This window comes from Trachemys scripta, chromosome 5 (genome assembly GCF_013100865.1).
Source record: "Trachemys scripta elegans isolate TJP31775 chromosome 5, CAS_Tse_1.0, whole genome shotgun sequence".
Lineage (NCBI taxonomy): Eukaryota > Metazoa > Chordata > Testudines > Emydidae > Trachemys > Trachemys scripta.
The window spans coordinates 26748482-26769645 of NC_048302.1; the positions used below are offsets into that span (position 1 = coordinate 26748482).

The 21164-nt window shown below is 44.3% G+C and overlaps 1 protein-coding gene across 1 annotated transcript; it reads left to right on the top strand.

Annotated features, from left to right (window-relative positions):
• Nucleotides 1-1070: 1070 nt before the first annotated feature.
• Nucleotides 1071-18105, top strand: LOC117878601 (secretory immunoglobulin A-binding protein EsiB-like). The gene is made up of 5 exons (XM_034772946.1): nucleotides 1071-1391; nucleotides 11637-11778; nucleotides 11954-11999; nucleotides 15449-15535; nucleotides 16724-18105. The coding sequence occupies exons 1-5, from the start codon at nucleotides 1269-1271 to the stop codon at nucleotides 16818-16820; spliced, it is 495 nt and encodes a 164-aa protein (XP_034628837.1). The 5' UTR covers nucleotides 1071-1268; the 3' UTR covers nucleotides 16821-18105.
• The last annotated feature ends 3059 nt before the right edge of the window (nucleotides 18106-21164 follow it).

Genomic DNA, 21164 nt, shown 5'->3' on the forward strand with positions numbered 1-21164 from the left:
TTATCTCTGTAGGAGTTTTAGGCTCCTCTTCAGGCCAAAAAGTGTCTTTTTTCCTTTTACAGTGAGGTAACTAACCCTTGATCGTTATCTCACTGTAAAATCCCAGTGGAGACAAAGTGACTGTAGTTTTCACTGCAAACTAGCTAGGTGAGGTCAGTATTATAGCCCCTGCCTGTGGTTGGCCTCACCTAGTTTACCTCACACTAAAACTACAGTGCCAATCGATCCCCGAATCGACGCTTCTACTCCACCAGCGGAGGTAGGAGTAAGCGCCGTCGACGGGGGAGTCGCGGAAGTCGATTTGCCGCCGTCCTCACAGCGGGGTAAGTCGGCTCCAATACGTCGCGTAGCTGAATTTGCGTATCTTAAATCGACCCGCCCTCCCCCCCCCCGTAGTGAGGACGTAGCCTTAGTTATTCCATAGTAAAACATAACTTCTGTTAGAAATGAAGAGAGAGCCTTACCACTATTGCAAATCCCCAGATGGTGTTAAGAATGTTATGCTTCTGTTTATCCATTATGTAAAAACAGTTAGTTCTTGAAGAATTGGTCATTGATTTTGGCTTCTGGCTTCCAACTCCCTCACTCATTAAAAAATTCTACCCCTTAGCCTGCTATTTTTTCATATGCCCTATAACTCTCTCTGATTTTTCTCATCTGACTACCTGTATGACATATGGATCCTTAGAATAGGGACAGTGTCTTTATATGTTTTTGTACTGCACTCAGCCCAACAGGTTGCTAATCCTGATTAGGGCCTCTAGATCCTATGCAATATAAATATTAAATAATAATGATACTAAACATTTGTATGTGCATGTTGCAATGTCATCCGTTGTGAATCATTTCATATGTCCTTGCACAATAAATACTGGACAAAACCAAATTGTGATGATATGTTGTATTTTTTAAGATTTTCTTTTCTTCATCAAGTTTGCCAGATACTAAGACTTACCTGTTTTGATTGATAGGCTTGTACTAGCAGGGAAAATTCTGAGGGAAGCTGGGGACCTTTGGCACTGATATGGTTAAATGCACACTGTTCCGTCTGTTTCTTCTTTGTATCATTGGTGAGGGATATATATCCATTCTCCTTATCACCGTGAGGCAGCTGGATGATCTGTACCATAAATCAGGAGAGAGAACAATAGAGTATAACCAGCAATAGGGGAGAGTTGGGATTGGGTAGGGACTGAGGATAGGAGCAGATCATGCTCAATTAAAGCAAGATTGTTCAAAGCAGGTATGAGAGAGAGACGTGGAGGAACATGAAACCCATGGTACAGCGGAAACAGAAAGGAAGGAGCCAGGCAGGTGGTGCTGAGACGGGGGGGACAAACCTTTCCCAGAGGAGTAAGAAACCAACTCATTCCAAGTGGAGTAAATGGGAGGTGAGTGTGCAGCCCCAGAACGTGGGATGGGTGGTAGGATGGTCATCATCTGGGAATCAAATTATGTACTATATTCCAGTCAGATAAATTCTCAACAGGTTTGAGTCTGTGCAAATGCTGTTGAAATGGCAGTTTACAAAATGCTCTCATTTGTTTCCATTATATTGTACTGTATCTGCATTTGTATCAGCAAACTCTCTTCATTGCAGTTGTGCATGAACAGTAAAATCCCTTATAGTCAGATTTGATATGAGGTCAAATCCTACAATGAGTGGAGCAACCTGAGAGGTGGGAAGTGAGGGCACTGTGGATATCACATGAGGCACTTAGCACCTCCTAGGATCAGGACCTTAAAGAGCTTCTAATGCAATCTGTCAAATTTGAATCCTATCTTTTTTCCTGTACATCCTTTCTCAGCATTATGACATCACAGATACTAGATTGTGACATCCCTGAAGGCATCTATAAAGTGCCTTAGGCCGCTTATGTTTGTGTAAACAGTGTACTGGAGCTGTCAGTGATAGTTAATACAAATAAAGTAGCGGAGAAATTTGCTAACATACAACAGTCTTTTTTAAGACTTTACTTGCAAAGGCTGTTAATGCACCCTTTGAACTTTGGCTCTGGGTGCAACTTAGTTGAAATAACCTTATGCTATGACAGAGTTGATGATGCAGAGAGATGGCTGAAGCACTCCTACAATGACTGAAAAAGTTCTGTAGAGGTGGCCAGGTCTGAGAGTCAGATACAAGGAGTCCAGAGGGCAGAGTTTCAGGAAAGACCAACTACCTTCCTCACTCCAATAGCAAATTAAGGCAGTATCCTTGGAGAACTAGGTTCCAGGTTTCAAGTTAGGAGGGAGCCTCTAAATTGGGGACCACAGCCTGGACTCTTAATGTATGCTACCCTAGTGTGGGAGCAGCTGCTGTCTTTGTATCGTATTGCATTGGAACGTATTGGAGACAATTTTTTATTTCAGAAGGTGGAGAAAGCTACTAGGGGAGAGGCTGTTCTAGATTTGATTTTGACAAATAGGAAGGAACTGGTTGAGAATTTGAAAGCGGAAGGCAGCTTGGGTGAAAGTGACCATGAAATGATAGAGTTCATGAAATGATAGAATGGTAGGAGGGAGAACAGCAAAATAAGGACAATGGATTTCAAGAAGGCAGACTTCAGCAAACTCAGGGAGTTGGTAGGTAAGATCCCATGGGAAGTAAGTCTAAGGGGAAAAACAATTGAAGACAGTTGGCAGTTTTTCAAACAGTCATTATGGAAATATAGGAAGTATGGCAAGAGACCATGCTGGCTTAACCAGGAGACCTTTAATGACCTTTAAAAAAAAAAAAAGAGTCCTACAAAAAGTGGAAACCAGGTCAAATTACAAAGGATGAATATAAACAATTAACACAAGGATGTAAGGACAAAATTAGAAAGGCCAACGCACAAAATGAGATCAAATTAGCTCACGACATAAAGGGTAACAAGAGAACATTCTACAAGTACATTAGGAGCAAGAGGAAGACCAAGGACGGAGTAGGCCCGTTACTCAATGGGAGGGAAGGGGAGGAAGAGAGGGAAATAACAGAAAGCGTGAAAATGGCAGTACTTAATAACTTCTTTGTTTTGGTTTTCACCAACAAGGTTGGTGGTGATTGGATGTCTAACATAGTGAATGCTAGTGAAAATGAGGTAGGATCAGAGGCTATAATAGGAAAAGAACAAGTTAAAAATTACTTAGACAAATTAGATGTCTTCAAGTCACCAGGGCCTGATGAAATGCATCCTACAATACTCAAGGAGCTGACTGATGAGATATCTGAGCCATTAGCAATTATTTTTGAAAAGTCATGGAAGACGGGAGAGATTCCAGAAGACTGGAAAAGGGCAAATATAGTGCCAATCTATAAAAAGGGAAATAAGGACAACCCGGGGAATTACAGACCAGTCAGCTTAACTTCTGGAAAGAGAATTGAGCAAATATTTAAACAATCAGTTTTCAAAAATCTGGAAGCTAATAAGATAAGTAACAGTTAGCATGGATTTGTCAAGAACAAATCATGTCAAACCAACCTGATAGCTTTCTTTGACAGGGTAACAAGCCTTGTGGATATGTGGGAAGTGGTAAACATGGTATATCTTGACTTTAGTAAAGCTTTTGATGCTGTCTCGCATGACCTTCTCATAAACAAACGAGGGAAATGCAACCTAGATGGAGCTATTATAAGTTGGGTGCAAAACTGTTTGGAAAACCATTCCCAAAGAGTAGTTATCAGTGGTTCACAGTCATGCTGGAAGGGCATATCAAGTGGGGTCCCACAGGGATCAGTTCTGAGTCCGGTTCTGTTCAATATCTTCATCAATGATTTAGATAATGGCATAGAGAGTACACTTATAAAGTTTGTGGACAATACCAAGCTGGGAGGGGTTGCAAATGCTTTGGAGGATAGGGTTAAAATTCAAAATGATCTGGACAAACTGGAGAAACGGTCTGAAATAAACAGGATGAAATTCAATAAAGGACAAATGCAAAGTACTCCATTTAGAAAGGAACAATCAGTTGCACACATACAAAATGGGAAATCACTGCCTAGGAAAGAGTACTGCGGAAAGGAATCAGGGGGTCATAGTGGACCACAAGCTAAATATGAGTCAACAGTGTAACACTGTTGCCAAAAAAAAGGCCAACATCATTCTGGGATGTATTGGCAGGAGGGTTGTAAGCAAGACACGAGAAGTAATTCTTCTACTCTACTCCACGCTGATTAGGCTTCAACTGGAGTATTGTGTCCAGGGCCGGCTCCAGGCATCAGCCCGCCAAGCTTGTGCTTGGGGCAGCACCTGGAGGGGGGGCGTTGCGGTGCTCCGGCTCCAGCCGCCGGGGAGAGCGGGGCCACGGCCGGGGCTCGCCACCCTCCCCCCGGCGCTCTGGCTGCTGGGGACAGTGGAGCCCCAGGCGGGCTCGCCGCCCTCCCCATAGCACTCTGGCCGCCGGGGAGAGCGGAGCCGAGGCGGGCTCGCCGCCTTCCCCCCGGCGCTCTGGCCGCGGGGGACAGCAGAGCCACGGCGGGCTCGCCGCCGGGGAGAGAGGAGCTCCGACCGGGACTCGCCACTCTCCTCCCGGCGCTCTGGCCGCCGGGGAGAGCGGAGCCCCGACCGGGACTCGCCGCCCTCCCTCCGGGGCTCCGGCCGCCCTCCCCTGCCGCACTGGGAGGGGGGGAGCGGCCGGAGACTTTTTTGCCTGGGGCGGCAAAAAAGCCAGAGCCGGCCCTGATTGTGTCCTGTTCTGGGTGCCATATTTCAGGAAAGATGTGGACAAAGTAGAGAAAGTCCAGAGAAGAGCAACAAACATGATTAAAGGTCTAGAAAACATGACCTATGAGGAAAGATTGAAAAAAATGGGTTTGTTTAGTCTGGAAAAGAGAAGACAGAGAGGACATGATAATAGTTTCCAAGTACATAAAAGGTTGTTACAAGAAGGAGGGATAAGAATTGTTCTTGTTAACCTCTGGGGATAGGACAAGAAGCAATGGGCTTAAATTGCAGCAAGGAAGGTTTAGGTTGGACACTAGGAAAAACTTCCTAACTGTCAGGGTGGTTAAGCACTGGAATAAATTGGCTAGGGAGGTTGTGGAATCTCCATCATCGGAGATTTTTAAGAACAGGTTAGACAAACACCTGTCAGGGATGGTCTAGATAATACTTAGTCCTGCCATGAGTGCAGGGGACTGGACTACATGACCTCTCGAGGTCCCTTCCAGTCCTATGTTTCTATGATTGTGGTTCTTTCTGTTTCAGTGCTGAACAAATTAGTTGGTTCTGAGTTTCCTCTTAATTTAATAGTTATGTTTTGGTAAAAAAAGATTGTTTAGTCGCATGTGACACACCTGTAGCCAGTTTCTGCTCACGGGCTGCATGGATCTGAATCAGGAGTAAACTCTCAATGGAGTTACTGTGAATTTAGAGTGGTGTAAAGAAGAGCTGAATCTGGTACCTAGACACATCTGGAAATAAATGTAAATAAAATAAAAATACCAGAGAAAAAATACAGGGAAATGAGCAACAGATTGTTCAGCAGAAAGACTAGGAAGTATTTTGGAGCCACTGATTCTTGTCCCCCTTGTATTTAGGAGTGTACAAATAGGCCTTGCACATTTCTTGACTCTGGGACCAATTTAATTGTATTCCCTTGCATTCTCCCATGGGAAGTTCGTAGTATCAATTGCAACCGGCATTAAATGAGTTTTTATTTTCTTCACCTCTTTCATCTTAGTGTTATCTGAGTCCCAAAATCTGAATGCACAACATTGGAATATGCTTCACAAATACATGCTTCACCAGGGCCAAGGGTTTGTGCCAGTTGTGGGTATTATCAGCCGAGTCTGAGGGGAGATCAGGGGATCTCATCCCACTCCCTTGTTACTGTTAAAAGCAAGGTTCCATTTTATAACTGCTCCTCCTCAGTGCCAACTGCTTCTTGGGACATGAATCTCCCCTGTTAGTGGTTATCTTTAACAACTGTGTGCAGCACAATGAACTATCATGGCTTTGTTTAAAAGATTGAATTGGCCCTTTCTAAGGTGAGACAGCCTGCTAGATGTTTGAATTCTCTGTAAAATATAGAGCTTTCTTCCTGTTTGCTTTATATGAATTAGCAGGAGCCACCTGCAAACCTGCTGATAAGCTGGCTCATTGGTGACCCACACAAAAGGCTGATGAAAAGGTCTGAGCTAGCCTGTCATTTCCCATCTGCAAAAGAACAAAAAAAAACAGCTACCCATCTACTTCAACATAGAGAAATCTATCTGTCCATGCCTGTGGAGTACAAATAAGCAGCGTCATTGGAAAGTGGTGAAAAACTTGGCGATGTCTCCCAATATCTCACTCTTATGCTGTCAGATGAGTTGCACACATCTGGATTTGGAGTTTTGCAGGACCACTCAACTGAGGTCACTTGTGGGACATTCCTTCAGACTTTCTTCTTGAGTCCCTCCCAAGTGTCTTATGCAAGTAAGCTTACAAGCTTGCTTTACCATCAATTGCTGGCCTTATCTGAGCATTGCTATGGTGATTATTCGTGTGTAAGTTGCTGAGTTCCTCCAGAGTTTGAAGGAGGAGGTTTTCAAGTGACTGTTTCCTCCTACAAGTCTCAAGATGCATTCTTTATTATGTAATGCATGCAAGAAAAGTCTGTAAGAGTAAAACATTAATTATTGCCACCTTCTTTCAGTGACTTTTCTGGAGCACAGACCTAAAATCATCAAAGAAGACTTGATTTTAGAAACAACGATTACTTGCCCTCAGGCCTGCAATCTACAGAATGATTTTATTCTTCATGATCTTTCCCAAGGAGTGGTCCATCATCTCTTCCCCTTGGGAAGAAGTTCAGCAATAAACAGGATCAATCTAGGATGTCATCTTAAAAAAATTGCCATGGTATCACCACAGACTTACCCATGCATTATTTGTGCCACTGCAATCAGCTGGAATGTCTAGGTATGTTACAAGGTTCTTGGAGAACTTTTCTCTGAAGCATTGGTCACTGCCTGAAGAGGATACCACACTAGTTGGACTGGTGGTCTAATCCAGGGCAGCAAATCCTATGTTCCTAAATTTGTCAGCCAGATATCTGAATACCGGGAGATGTTTGCTCCATTATCACTTGCCTGTGGCTAATTTAATTCTCAGCTTTGATATGATCCAGTTAGAGATGGACCTGAATCAGGAGCCACATTTTGGGAGATGCTGATACTGAGCACCAGCTGGCTTTAATAAGAACTATGGCTGCTCAGCATCTAGGATTTAACCCAAGAACTCTGGGTCCAAAGCTTCCTCACCATGAATCTTTCAGGACAGTTAAGATGCAGATCATGATCTGAATGTCACAGGATAGATCTGTGTCTACAACGGGCTAGAACAATGAGTCCAAGTGCTCTTGAATTTTGAGGAGGTTTGGATTTAGACCTAATCTTTGCAATGCTGTAAAGTGCCACTGCAACCTGGTCTCTTGCCTAGTGAATATGGCACAGATGATCCTGGTTGCTTCTCCCATTCTCTTTCTATCCAATCTCTATCTTTTAAATTTTCCTTTCACTGTTGGATCGAAACACAATTCTAAGTACTAGTTAAGAGGTTTCTTCTGTAAGTTAAAGAAGGGGCTGTCAATCTTCCCTACCAGTGTCTCCAAAACTGGATGCAATGACTAGCTGAGATCCCAATCCAATAATCCCTTGCATCGACATCCCACAATCCTTTGAGAATAATACATTACAAACACCAATGTATTTTATAGCAAATACTTAGTAACATATCATTTGTAAAATACAAACAAGAAAAAAAATAATTATTTTAGGAATCCTGTGGATAGGCCCCTAGACTAAGAGACAGGATATCTAAATTCTATTCCTGGCTGTGCTGCATGACTTTGGCCAAGTTACTTCATCTCTCCAGGGCTCTGTTTCCCCATATGTAAAATGGGATAATGATTACCCTCTTTGCAAAGTGCTTTGTCTTGTGGATGAAAAATGCCATGCAGAGAGCTAAGCATTAATTACAGTGAAGCACTGATCTTATATGACTTTATCTTCAATTCATCGCTAATTCTATTGGTAGTCAAAAGTATCAATATTGCAGAAATTGAAATATTCTTCTTTTGAAAATATTCATATAAAAGAACAAAGTTATGTACAAGGTGTCTGTGATGCATGGCCAGAAATGGTTAAACATCCTGCAGGATGAATGATTCAAATTCAACCCTCTAAGACGTGAGGAGTTGTTGTTTGTGTTTTTGCGTATTTACATGCATAGGGGTAATGGTCAACAATTTAATCAACAGTCCCTATATATGCTGTATTCTGATAATTCAGAGATCCAGAGAACATCATAGCATTTAGATGAATTGTAAACACAGGGTTTCTCTGTATTCATTTCTCTTTGAAATGTATAGAAAATCATCTGTGAATGGTGGAGGAACAAGCCAATTGCCTTATGTTAATTCGTATAGCTAAGTACCAATGATGGACCTCCTTCAAAGTCAACCTAATTCCCTTTAGTTCCCCAAGGGACTCCAGCTTGTCAAAGAAGACATGAAATTGTATATGTATGTATTGTATATGTATGGTTCACCAGCAACCACGCACCGCACCATAACAACTCTAACTCAGGAACCAACCCATGCAACAAACCTCGATGCCAACTCTGCCCACATATCTACACCAGCAACACCATCACTGGACCTAACCAGATCAGCTACAACATCACCGGCTCATTCACCTGCACGTCCACCAATGTTATATATGCCATCATGTGCCAGCAATGCCCCTCTGCTATGTACATTGGCCAAACTGGACAGTCACTACGCAAGAGGATAAATGGACACAAGTCAGATATCAGGAATGGCAATATACAAAAACCTGTAGGAGAACACTTCAACCTCCCTGGCCACACAATAGCAGATGTTAAGGTAGCCATCTTACAGCAAAAAAACTTCAGGACCAGACTCCAAAGAGAAACTGCTGAGCTCCAGTTCATTTGCAAATTTGACACCATCAGATCAGGATTAAACAAAGACTGTGAATGGCTATCCAACTACAGAAACAGTTTCTCCTCCCTTGGTGTTCACACCTCAACTGCTAGCAGAGCACCTCACCCTCCCTGATTGAACTAACCTCGTTAACTCCATACTGATATATACCTGCCTCTGGAGATTTCCATTACTTGCATCTGAAGAAGTGAGGTTCTTACCCACGAAAGCTTATGCTCCCAGTACTTCTGTTAGTCTCAAAGGTGCCACAGGACCCTCTGTTGCTTTTTATGAAATTGTATAAAAGATCCTTGGGTCCTGATCCTGTTCATCTTAGATCTGCTTAAGCTTCACCAGAGGAAGTTTGAGTCGCAAGATGAGATTCCAGTTATGCTGGTATGCACTGAATACGATATTGGACATTGGACTATAACCTATTAACTAAATTCTAAAAACTCTTTGCAACTACAAAGCTCACCATCTCTGCTATGTATCTGAACCTCAAGAATTGATCTCATGTCTGTATGTATATTGATCTTTTAATCATACTCTCTCTCTTTTCTTTTTTAATACATTTTAGTTTAGATAATAAGAATTGGCTGTAGCGTGGAATATTCATTAACCTGAGAGGTACTGTGTCTGATCCTTTGGAAGTGGTAGAACCCTTTCTTTTATATGATGAAATAAGATTTTCAGAAATCTTCATCATATTTGACTTGGGTACCTGGATGGAGGTCTGAGGCTGGGTACTTTAAGGGACCAGTATTATTTACTTCCGAAAAACCAGTGAGGTAATTAAGAAGCTATTTTATGCTGGCTTGGTAAATCTATGTATTGAATTATCTACCAGCTTCGGGGTTTGTCTGCCCCATTCTTTGCAGTTCACCCTAATTGAGTGACCACAGCTGGCCCCCATAGAGAGCCCGGTCACAGTGTCAACTACGGCTCAGCTACAAACATCGTTTGTATCAACCTAGTGCAAACATATTTAGCAATTTGTTAAATATTTGCAGCTATCACTCTTCTAAAAGAAAGAGGTCTTCTGCATGGTACAATTCATGACAGTGATTAGCACCTATGTCATCACATACCATTGAAAGCATGCTAAAAATCAACAGAGATCAGGTTTCAGAGTAGCAGCCGTGTTAGTCTGTATCCGCAAAAAGAACAGGAGTACTTGTGACACCTTAGAGACTAACAAATTTATTAGAGCATAAGCTTTCGTGGACTACAGCCCACTTCTTCGGATGCATATAGAATGGAACATATATTGAGGAGATATATATACACACATACAGAGAGCATAAACAGGTGGGAGTTGTCTTACCAACTCTGAGAGGCCAATTAAGTAAGAGAAAACACTGTTAATTAAATTTACAGCCCTGGCTGCTTCATCATGTCTAAGTGGTGACTGTGTAGGGCAAATGCCTCTCAATGGATATGTACTGTGCCCCATACCTCTTTGGGGCCACAGTCTGCTTACAAACCCCATTCCTCTTTTTTTTTTTTTGGCCATGGTTCTTGCACTATCAGTGTAAACTTGAGTTTTCAATCTGTAAATCCCTATTATCACAAACTACTGGTGAGCCTGTTTTTGAAGCTTTTTATTTGGCACTGAAAAATAACAGGCCTGATTCTGATTTTATATATGTTTTACACTGGTGTAACTCCACTAGTATAAGCGAAGTTACTCCTGATTTACAGCAGTGTAGCTGAAAAGAGACTCGACCCATTTTTACTCCACTGCCAAATTAAAGAGTTTCAAAAGTTTGCCCACTGTTGTATGTGAAACTATAAATCCTTTCATCACAAAGTTTATAAAGAGAGCTGTCAGACCCATACAGAGTAACTACAGTTACCTGTGAAGCAGATGACATGGATGTGAACCCATCCACCTGGAGAGAAATACTCAGTCTCACAAACCTTCTTAACAAATTGCTCATCCCGATCTGCTGCCAGCTAATGAATTCATCTCACAAAAGAACCATTAGACAAAATGGAATTATTTTAATTTGCTAGAGCAGAGCCAAAAGTTACTTGTCTATACATAGGGTTGCCAACTCTGACTGAAGCTATTCTGGGAGATTCCTTGCCCCGCCCCCCCTGCCCCCAACATGATGTAATGTCATTTTCTTAAAATATCCGATTAAAATCTCCCAGATTGTTTTCAATAGTCACCCAGAGATCTATGCAGATTCCTGGAGACTCCAGGCCAATTCTGGAGGGTTGGCAATGCTATCTATACATCATGGCAAAGCGCACTAGAGAGGTGTGATTTCTAAAGTGCACCTGTATGTTGTCCAGTAACTGGCATGCGCTAAACATTCTTTAGTGCACAAAGCACTATGTTAACATTCACTAGGGCACTTCTAGTGCCCACCATCAGCGTCTACCTGGGTCACTTAGTGGGCAATGCTTTGGTACACTTTAGAAATCACACCCCTCTAGTGCACATTGCCACACTGTATAGACAAGGTAGGGGCCTGGTCCAATATCTCTTGTAGTCTATGGAGTCATTCTATAGGCTCTAATGGATGTTGGATCAGGTTCTGTATCCATTGCACAAGGCTAAATTACATTTTTGGCTATTGCGAGAAGTTTCCCTATCTTTGCTATTTGGAAAGCAGCACACTAAGATGCTTTCAGTGCTTTCAATGAAATATTAGCTGTATTTGGTCCCGTTTTAATGTCTCCCTCTATCATGACTCTTTCCTTATCCTTTACAGTTGCTGGCTATGATTGTCCCCGTCCTCCTTCTGCTTTACATCTTGCTGTGCTATGAGAACTTCCATTTCCACGTGGCTCATATGTATGCTCACCTGGGGTACCCCAATGCCCAACACATTGTGGGGCAGAGATATCTGCAAGGTAACATTTCTCCAAGTCAGAGGGTAACTCGGCTTCAGAATATATGTGTGTGCAAATAGAGAACTTGTGAACATGTTACACAATACGTTACCTTGTGGGTAATTTTGGCCCCCATATTGTACATTTTAACTGAAATTCTCTTCATTTCTTTGCCATGTCTTTGTCTCACATCCAGGAACTGGTGTGGAAAAGAATGAGGAGATGGCCATGCATTGGTTCAGGTGAGGTGGAGTAAAAGATTACTGAAGTGGCAACCTTCCACAGTGGTCCCCAGGGTAAAGGTCCCCAGGTGTCTTTAGAAGATTTCCTGCAGGAGTGGATTAGGGAAGAAAAGCAAACTTTTTTTCTGGTACTGTAATTTGCTTCCAAATTGCTCTAATATGAGAGATCAATATGGTCTAACTTGGACACTGACTCCCTCTGTGGCTTTGGGCAAGATGCTTCACCTCTCTGTCTGATTTTTCCCCATCGGTTATTTCTATTTTTAAAAAACACAGCAGGTGCTCAAATACTAAGGTGAGGGGGCCACACAAGTACCTACAAAGAGAGATTCTAGAGGCCTCTGAGTGCTGCTTCTGCTGTGATGGACACAGGGCCTGCTCTAGGATTTTTGCCGCCCAAAGCAAAAACAATTTTGGCCGCCCCCACCCGTTCTTTAATTACCCCACCACCGGCCCTGCCTCAACTCCGCCCCTTCCCCAAATCCCCAGCCCTGCCTCCTCCCCCCAGGCTCTCAAGCCTAGGAGGGAGGGAGGGGGAGAAGCGGCGCCCGCGCCACGGCCACTCGGAGTCTCCCCCTCCCTCCCAGGTTTGAGAGCCTGGGAGGGAGGGGGAGACCCCGAACCGCCGCGGCGCGCAAATCAGCTGTTTCGCGCGCCCTGGCAGCAGCAGCGGAGGTGAGCTAGGGTGGCCGGGGCACATTTTTAGGGGTGGCATTCTGGCGCCGGCCATGCCGCCCCTAAAAATGTGCCGCCCCACGCACCAGCTTGTTTTGCTGGTGCCTAGAGCCGGCCCTGGATGGACAAGAACAAAGCCTTCTGACGACACTAGAACAGCAGGCAGGCAGTGGAGGAAAAAAAATGTACAGGCTAAGGTGCATTTAGGGACATCAGCAGCATATGATTTTTTTTCTCCACTGTTAATTTATTGCTCATGAAAGCTTTCTGCCGTGAGAGTGAGGTAACTGTCCCTCTACAAAAGATGTTTATGCCATGATCAGACAGTATTAAAATGGTTCAGAGGAGATTTTGATGAAAGCCATCTCAAACACAGGTTTTTAAACATTTTACTTTTAGCTCAGTTGTTCTGCTAGCACAGATAGGGCCATGGGAATTGTAGAATGGATGGAAGAGTAGCTCAGTTAATGGAAAGTGAAACAGTAACTTTGGGAGACAGTTTTCAGACCACAGACTGCAGTACAGTAACTCTTTTAACCAGACAAAAAACTATTATATATATATACACACACATACTCACACACACTGTATAAGTTTTAAACAAACAATTTAATACTGTTCACAGCAATGATGATTGTGAAGCTTGGTTGAGGTGGTAAAGTCAGAGGGTGGAAGAGGGTGGGATATTTCCCCGGGAATGCCTTGCTGCTAAATGATGAACTAGCACTCGGCTGAGCCCTCAAGGGTTAACCCATTGTTGTTAATGTAGCGTCACACTCTACAAGGCAGCACGAATGGAAGGAGGGGAGACAGCATGGCAGACAGAGACACACACACTGTGTGTGTGGGGGAGAGAGATGTGCATTGCCCCTTTAAGTACGCTGACCGCACTCTAAGTACGCTGCCTTTTTAAGTATATCAGGAAGTTGAGACAGCAACTGTGGCCAGCAAACTCCCTCCATCCTGAGTTCTGTCCTGTCCTAACCCTGCTCTATATGGAGAAGGGGTAAGCAGGGGGCTGTGGCAGGAGCAGGGGGGAGGGGCACACCCTAACATTAACCCCCCCTTCCTTCCCCCCCCCCCCCCAGCAAGCAGGAGGTTCCCACGAGCAGTTCCAAGGCAGAGGGCAGGAGCAGCATATGGCAGTGGGGAGAGGGACAGCTGAACTGCTGACAATTGATAGCCTGCTGGGCGGCTGCCACACAGGGAACTTAGGAAGCGGGGAGCTGGTGGTGGGCTGCCGGTCCACCCTGGTTCCAAGCCCCCACCAGCTAGATCCAATGGGCTGCTCTTCCTGCAAGCAGTGGACAAAGCAGGTGGCTGCCAAACAACGTTATAAGGGAGCATAGCACAACTTTAAATGTGCATGTTCCCTAATTGATCAGCAACGTAACAACATTAACTGGGATGACTTTAAGTAAGGAGTTACTGTATCTGCTTGTTGAATCTTCAGATTGGATCAGACTTTATATATACCTACAGGGCCGGCTCTAGGCACCAGCAAAACAAGCTGGTGCTTGGGGTGGTACATTTTTAGGGGCGGCATGGCCAGCGCCAGAATGCCGCCCCTAAAAATGTGCCCCGGCCGCCCTAGCTCACCTCTGCTGCTGCTGCCACAGCACACGAAACAGCTGATTCGCGCGCCACTACTTGCCCTCCCTCCCAGGCTCTCAAATCTGGGAGGGAGGGGGAGCAGCGGCGCGCGAATCAGCTGTTTCGCGTGCCGCAGCAGCTCGGGGTCTCCCCCTCCCTCCCTCCCTCCCTCCTTCCTAGGCTTGAGAACCTGGGGGGAGGAGGCAGGGCTGGGGATTTGGGGAAGGGGCGGAGTTGAGGCGGGGCCAGGGGTGGGGTAATTAAATAAGGGGGGGGCGGCCAAAATTGTTTTTGCTTTGGGCGGCAAAAATCCTAGAGCCGGCCCTGTATACCTAAGTCCATTGTAGCACGACCATCAGTGGTCTTTGAATCAGATCCATAGTTCCCTACCTACTTCTGAAGATGTTTATGTAGGCAGCAAACCTGCAGTGAACAGATACACACACACACACACACACAGGAATTATAAGTAGTCTGTGGTGTGTCTGCACTTCCAGGAGCAATTACATGTATTTTCATTAGAGCAACACCAGAACTAATCCAAAAAAAGTAAATAGTGGGTACCATCAAAATATCAACATATACCCTGCTGCAGCAGCTGCCTTTACTATGGCATTTGAAGCATTAACTCTATGCTTAAGACCGAATTCTGCCCTCAAAGCTATATGTACTACTCCCTTTGAAGTTAACAGGAGTGGAGCACACAGCTGAAGGAAGAATTTGGTCCTTAGTGTGGAACTTGCCACAGCAAGTGAAACTACAGCTGGTGGTAAATGTTAATTTTTACCTCTGTAACTTCACCAATGAACTGAGACACCAAATTTTGATTCCTGCCACAAACACTCACTCACTTTTGGACACAGAAGAAGGTGAAAACAGATTGTCAGCTGCAGTGCTTTCTTTAAGGGGTGAAAAATACTATTTCAAACAACAGAGGGCCTAATCTGGGAAAGCACTTAAATGTGTGCATAAGGTCATCCCTAACGAGCAAAAACACAAGCTTAAGTGCTTTCCTGAATTGGGGTCTCACACTTTAAATACAAACCCCACTTAAGAATGTAAATTCACTCATACCTTCTCATTGTTTGCTCTTTTCCTGGGTTAGTTCATTCACATGGAGGATCCTCTCAGGGTTGCCTTCTTTTCCCTTTCCTTTTACATTCCTTTTTCTTGTCTTTCAGGGAAGCTGCAGAGCAGGGCCACCCCCACTCCTCCTTTAACCTGGCTGTGGGAAAGCTGAAAAACATGACCATGTCACTTGACAAAGGGTAACATTTTCCTTTTGCTGAATCCTAGTTCCTTCCTCAGATGATGTCCCAATATCACTATCAATAGGAGAGTCTACACTAGCATTTTTGTTGAAACTACCCACCATTGCACTGCAGCGCCTCCAGTAATAGAAAAGTTGGAAGAGTTAGTGTAGACCTGCTGCTTTTTTAAAACCAGGATTAGATGATATGGCAGTTAAAATGCCCGTAGCCTGTCTACATTAATACTGCTGCCAGTAGAACTGGCACTGGTACTATAATGAGGAAAAGTTAAGAAAAATACTAGTGTAGACAAGGCCAATGAGGGGGAAAAATAATGAGAGTCAAATTTTCAGATAGACAGAATTGTCCTTCTAGTGTCAAAGCACTCTCTTTGGGCCTGATCCAAAAGCCACTGAAAGTCAATAGAAAGACTCTCGTTGACATGAACTAGTTTTGGATGAAGCCCTTTGAGAAAATGTCCTGCTTTTCTCTCTCTCTCTCTGTGAAGTGTTGTTTTCTTTATGTTGTGCTTGGGAGTACTTAAGCTGCATGAAATGTTCAGAATGAAATCAGTAACCCAGAGAAAACTTGCCTGGCATGGTGTTTTGTATATTCACTGTGTATGAACATGAGTCCAGTTTTGATTGACTCTAGGTTAACTGAAGGTTTCAGATCTAAGTCAACTAATGAGTTTCACAGCAGATTTGACTGAGTTTTTGTTTCTTGTTTTTGGTTCATTCAAACCTGAAACTCAAAATAAAGGTTGGGGAGTGCAAAATCAAGTGACCTGAAACTGGAAAAAAAATTGATTTGAACAAAGCCATATGATCTGAAACTACTATGTGTCATATATCTCTTTCCCGTGTTTCTCTTTCAACAACACTGCATTAGATTAGGTGGAGTTATGTACTCAGTTGTATGAAAAGTGTATTTAGAGTGATCAGTAATACAAATTCGGCCCAGCTATAACTCCACTGAGTTAGAAAGCTCAACAAAGCATAGCCCCAAAGACCTTGGGAGAAGTAGAGAGGAAATTAGGGCATTGTGATGTTGAGAATTAACTCTTAGGAAGTTCTTCGGTGTTACAGTGATGGGTGCTGTTATAAAAGCCTGAATATAGAGAAAGGCAGCGGAGCTAATTCATTCCTATCTGTGTACTTTTGTTCTTAAAATTTTTTCTCTTCATAATGATTATGTATTCTTTAGGGAAGTGGAAAATCTCCTCAGTGTGGCTGCAGGTCATGGGCTCCAAGAAGCTCAGGAACTTTTAGACATCATCATCAGGAACAGAAATCTTCCTTGATGGACCCCAAAAGAGATGGCAGCACTCTCACCTTTCTACTCTTTTTATTTGGCTGCTGTAGCACATCTTTTCTTCTTTGTCTTTGATCAATTTCTGGTCATTTACTTTTAGAAACCTTAGATGAGACACTGCATTTGTCTTGCACTGGATCACTGTACTTAGAATGAATGGCATTTTGTATTGTATGATGCAGGAAGAAATACCATTATATTCAGCCATCTTGATTTAACATGACAGAACTTTGTCTTGAATCCAACTTGATCACCACTCAGCACAAATTAGCTCATACCTCAGTCTTACAACAAGCTGCTATTCAATTTTATCATAGTACAAAGAGTGCTCTGGGGATGGGGAAAGGTAATAGAAGTGATCAGCATATAAATAGCTTTCCTTTTGTTTGTAGCTCACTACATTTGTACAGTGCTAGTGTCATTCGCTTGCAAGTAGCTAGGAGCAGCTTACATGCCATGTGCGTGAACAGCCCAGGAGTGCGGGTTCTCACAGCAGAGCAGGGTAAGGCTGGCTCCCAGAGTCAAAGATTGGAGAGGCCTAGCAGATCACTGGTCCAGATAACACCAGAAGGAAATGTTACACCTCCATGTTCCTTGTCTCAAACATTTATACCATCCTCAGGCCTAGTTCTGGGCCCAAGTAAAATGTTTTGCCTGTAAAAATAAGGAAGTTGAAGGTATGTGTACTGCAGTGTCCGTGTTTCTATATATAAAACCATCTTTGTCATGTTTATGACTAAAATCACCCCCCCTCCCCAAAATTGAAAACATACGCATAGTCCTACTGGGGACTAGAGCTCAACAAAGTGGTTGGTTGTAAACAATTCATTTTCCCCTTCCCCCACTACATTTGGAAGCTGATTTTTCTCCGTACAGTGTCTGCCACTACTTGCAGAGTGTAACAAAACCTGAGTCTCTTCTCCCTTCCCCTTAACATCAACATAAAAAGCAAAAGCAAAGGCAGAAGCAAAAAAAATTCTCTGGCCCCTAGAATCTGAATGGATCTTGTTTCCATTGCGTATGACAATTACCAACCACAGGCCTGAGCCTTTGAAGGCGAGGGAAATCTTTCTATTGACGTTAGTGGGTTTTGTATCATGCCCCATGTCAACTGTTTTTAACTCCCTCCCCCACCCCCCACACACACCTGCTTTAGCTCCAGCACTGCAGTCCTTTCCTTTTATTTGAAAACTAGATCTGTGCTATATGTAAACAGCATGTTGTCAAACAGTGATCTACCAATAAAGTACAATAAACACCATCTTTTCCAGTCATACAGTGTTCCCCAGGAGATTGTTCTTTTTCTATAGCTGTGAGCATAGAAAGCAGAAAACAGAGAGATAAGGAAGGGTAGGAATGGCTCAGAAATTGTATTCATCCTCTATGCTGCCTTGACTTATAGATGTCAGAGCAAAAGTAAAACTGCCTCACTCCTGGGTGAGCTCAAATCTGTCCTGATTTTAATGGTCCTCTTAGGTTAAATATCTCCTGCAGTGTTACAACTGATGCTTAATGGAAAAATCTATCATAGCTGTGACACTCCTCCTAGGTTCCCTCTCATGCTGTGAGACCGCCTGGCGCTACAGTAGCTAATATGAAGCTGCAAAAAGACAGTTAAAAAAAAAAAATCACCCCAGCTAAGACTCTAAGATGCTGTAGTGTAGCAACATCAAAAGGTGCTTCTTACATTGAGTGTGTATGTGTGTAGGTGGAATGGGTCATCTGCAGACCCGGTGCAAGGATGTTTCACGCTCTAGGAGAAACTTCCACCTTGCGCCCTTCCCCCTCCCCGAGCCCTGCAGCAGCTCCGCCCCCCGCCCTGAGGCACCCCCCTGCAGCAGCTCCCCACCCTGCCCGGGGAGCCGTGAGGCAGCTCCCCACCCCAGCTCACCTCTGCTCCGCCTCCTCCCGAACATGCCATCACTGCTCCACTTCTCCCGTCTCCCAGGCTTGCGGCGCCAATCAGCTGTTTGGCGACGCAAGCCTGGGAGGGAGAGAAGCAGAGCAGGGTGGGGAGGAGGCGGAGCAGAGGTGAGCTGGGGTGGGGAGTTCCCCTGTGTGCCGCCCCCCCCCCCTACTTGCTGCAGGCGGCCCTCCCCGCACCCCCCTGCCCCAACTCCCTCCGCCTAAATGCTGGCGGCAACCGGGGCGGCCGAAGATCCGGCTGCCGCGGTCGCCGCCGAAGAAAATGCCGCCCCCCAAATTCTAGCGCCCTAGGCGACTGCCTAGGTCGCCTAATAGGTTGCACCGGCCCTGCTCATCTGGTCCTGTATTTGTTTATAAAGTGATAGAATGGTCCTGGATTCAGATAGTGGGTGAGGCAGGTTTCAGAGTAGCAGCCGTGTTAGTCTGTATCCGCAAAAAGAAGAACAGGAGTACTTGTGGCACCTTAGAGACAAATTTATTAGAGCATAAGCTTCTCAGAGTTGGTAAGACAACTCCCACCTGTTTATGCTCTCTGTATGTGTGTATATATATCTCCTCAATATATGTTCCATTCTATATGCATCCGAAGAAGTGGGCTGTAGTCCACGAAAGCTTATGCTCTAATAAATTTATTAGTCTCTAAGGCTAGGTCTACACTACCCGCCTGAATCGGCGGGTAGAAATCGACCTCTCGGGGATCGATTTATTGCGTCCCCCCAAATTGGCGCTCTTACTCCACCAGCAGAGGTGGGAGTAAGCGCCGCCGACAGAAAGCCGCAGAAGTCGATTTTGCCGCTGTCCTCACAGCGAGGTAAGTCGGCTGCGATACGTCGAATTCAGCTACGCTATTCACGTAGCTGAATTTGCGTATCTTAAATCGACTCCCCCCTGTAGTGTAGATGTACCCTAAGGTGCCACAAGTACTCCTGTTCTTCTTTTTTTTGGGTGAGGCAGTTCTCTATGAACTTACTGTTATTTCCAAATTGTTAGCTGTAAACATCAGGTCAGAGAAGTGTTCTTTCAGCAGCACTTTCAGAAGCAAAGAATCTGTAGCAAGTGAGATTATTCTTAAAGGTGAATCTGTTCTGTGTCTCTCCCAGGTGATAAGACCTAGGGGACTATTTTCTAGTGACAATGGCGGGTTAACTGGTTCCCAGCTGTGATTTTCTGGGGTTGGAGCAACAAGGGGCTTGAGGGAAGATGAGAGGGAAAACTGGACAGTGCATACACTGATAGTAGCCACATTGAAAGGCAAACCAGAATAATGATGGGATGGCAGCACAGAATTGACAGGTGGTGAGAAAAAGGGCTTCCACACCCTAAAAACAGCCCCTTCTTCAGGTGTCATCCATCCAGTTTTCAGGGCAGAGGTCTGTTCAGGGGTCACAGTCCTGCAGTGTAGAAGATTCTCTGGAAAGCTAAAACTGCATTGGGGGCGGGGAGGTATTTCAAGTGTATAATAGATCCTGACACCCTTTTATGTCCCTCTCCCACATGTAGTGGGAAATTCCTTTCCATAATGTAATGACTTATATTATTACATGACTTGGGATGTGGTCATCCTTCTTCCCTGAGGTATACTGTCACTACCTGGATTCTCCTTGAAATGGAGACTAATGCTCTTAAGTACACTATGGTGCATCCTTGTGCACAGGACTTGTACAGTCAGAAATTCCAGTCAGGTGAGCCACCGTATTCCTGAGAACTGCATTTAGTACTAATGCATATTCCAACACTGCCTCTAGCAGTGATAATAATGGGACAAGTCTAACCATCTTGTCAACTAGCCCTACCTAGAACAGCTCTAGCCAATAGGGTAGTTAAAAACTGGAAGTCATCAGTGACATACCTACACAAGTGCTCCCCCTAGTGGAGCTGTAGGAACAATAGGAACACTGGGAAATTTTACAGACAAACAAACGAACAAAAAGAAATTTAGTCCATACTAGAATGGTCTGCTGGGCATCTCTGAGTATATAAATCAAGAGCAGGTTTATTTCTGAACTAAGAAATTATTCTGAAGTTAATCAGACATGGAGAGATGCCACAGCTGAAGTACAGAATGATAATATTGCAGGATTAGAGTGGCATTCTGGACTCTGCTTTGCCCAGGATAATAATACCAGACTCTTATGATGTCACAAATGAAATCACTAGCATGATATCTGATAAAGAATGATTAGAACAGGGGTCTCAAACATGCGGCCCGCGGAGCTCTTCCCTGCGGCCCGTCAAGCTCCCCATGCCCCCCTCCAGTTACTTCCTGTCGCCACCAAACTCCCCTCACCCCGAGTTATTTTATGTGGCAGCTAAGCTCCCTGGGCGCTGCTCCCCAGTGTTTGGGGCCAGGTCTCTCCCCCGGCCCCGCCTGCCACCCCCACGCATCTGCCCCGAGTGTCTCCCGGGC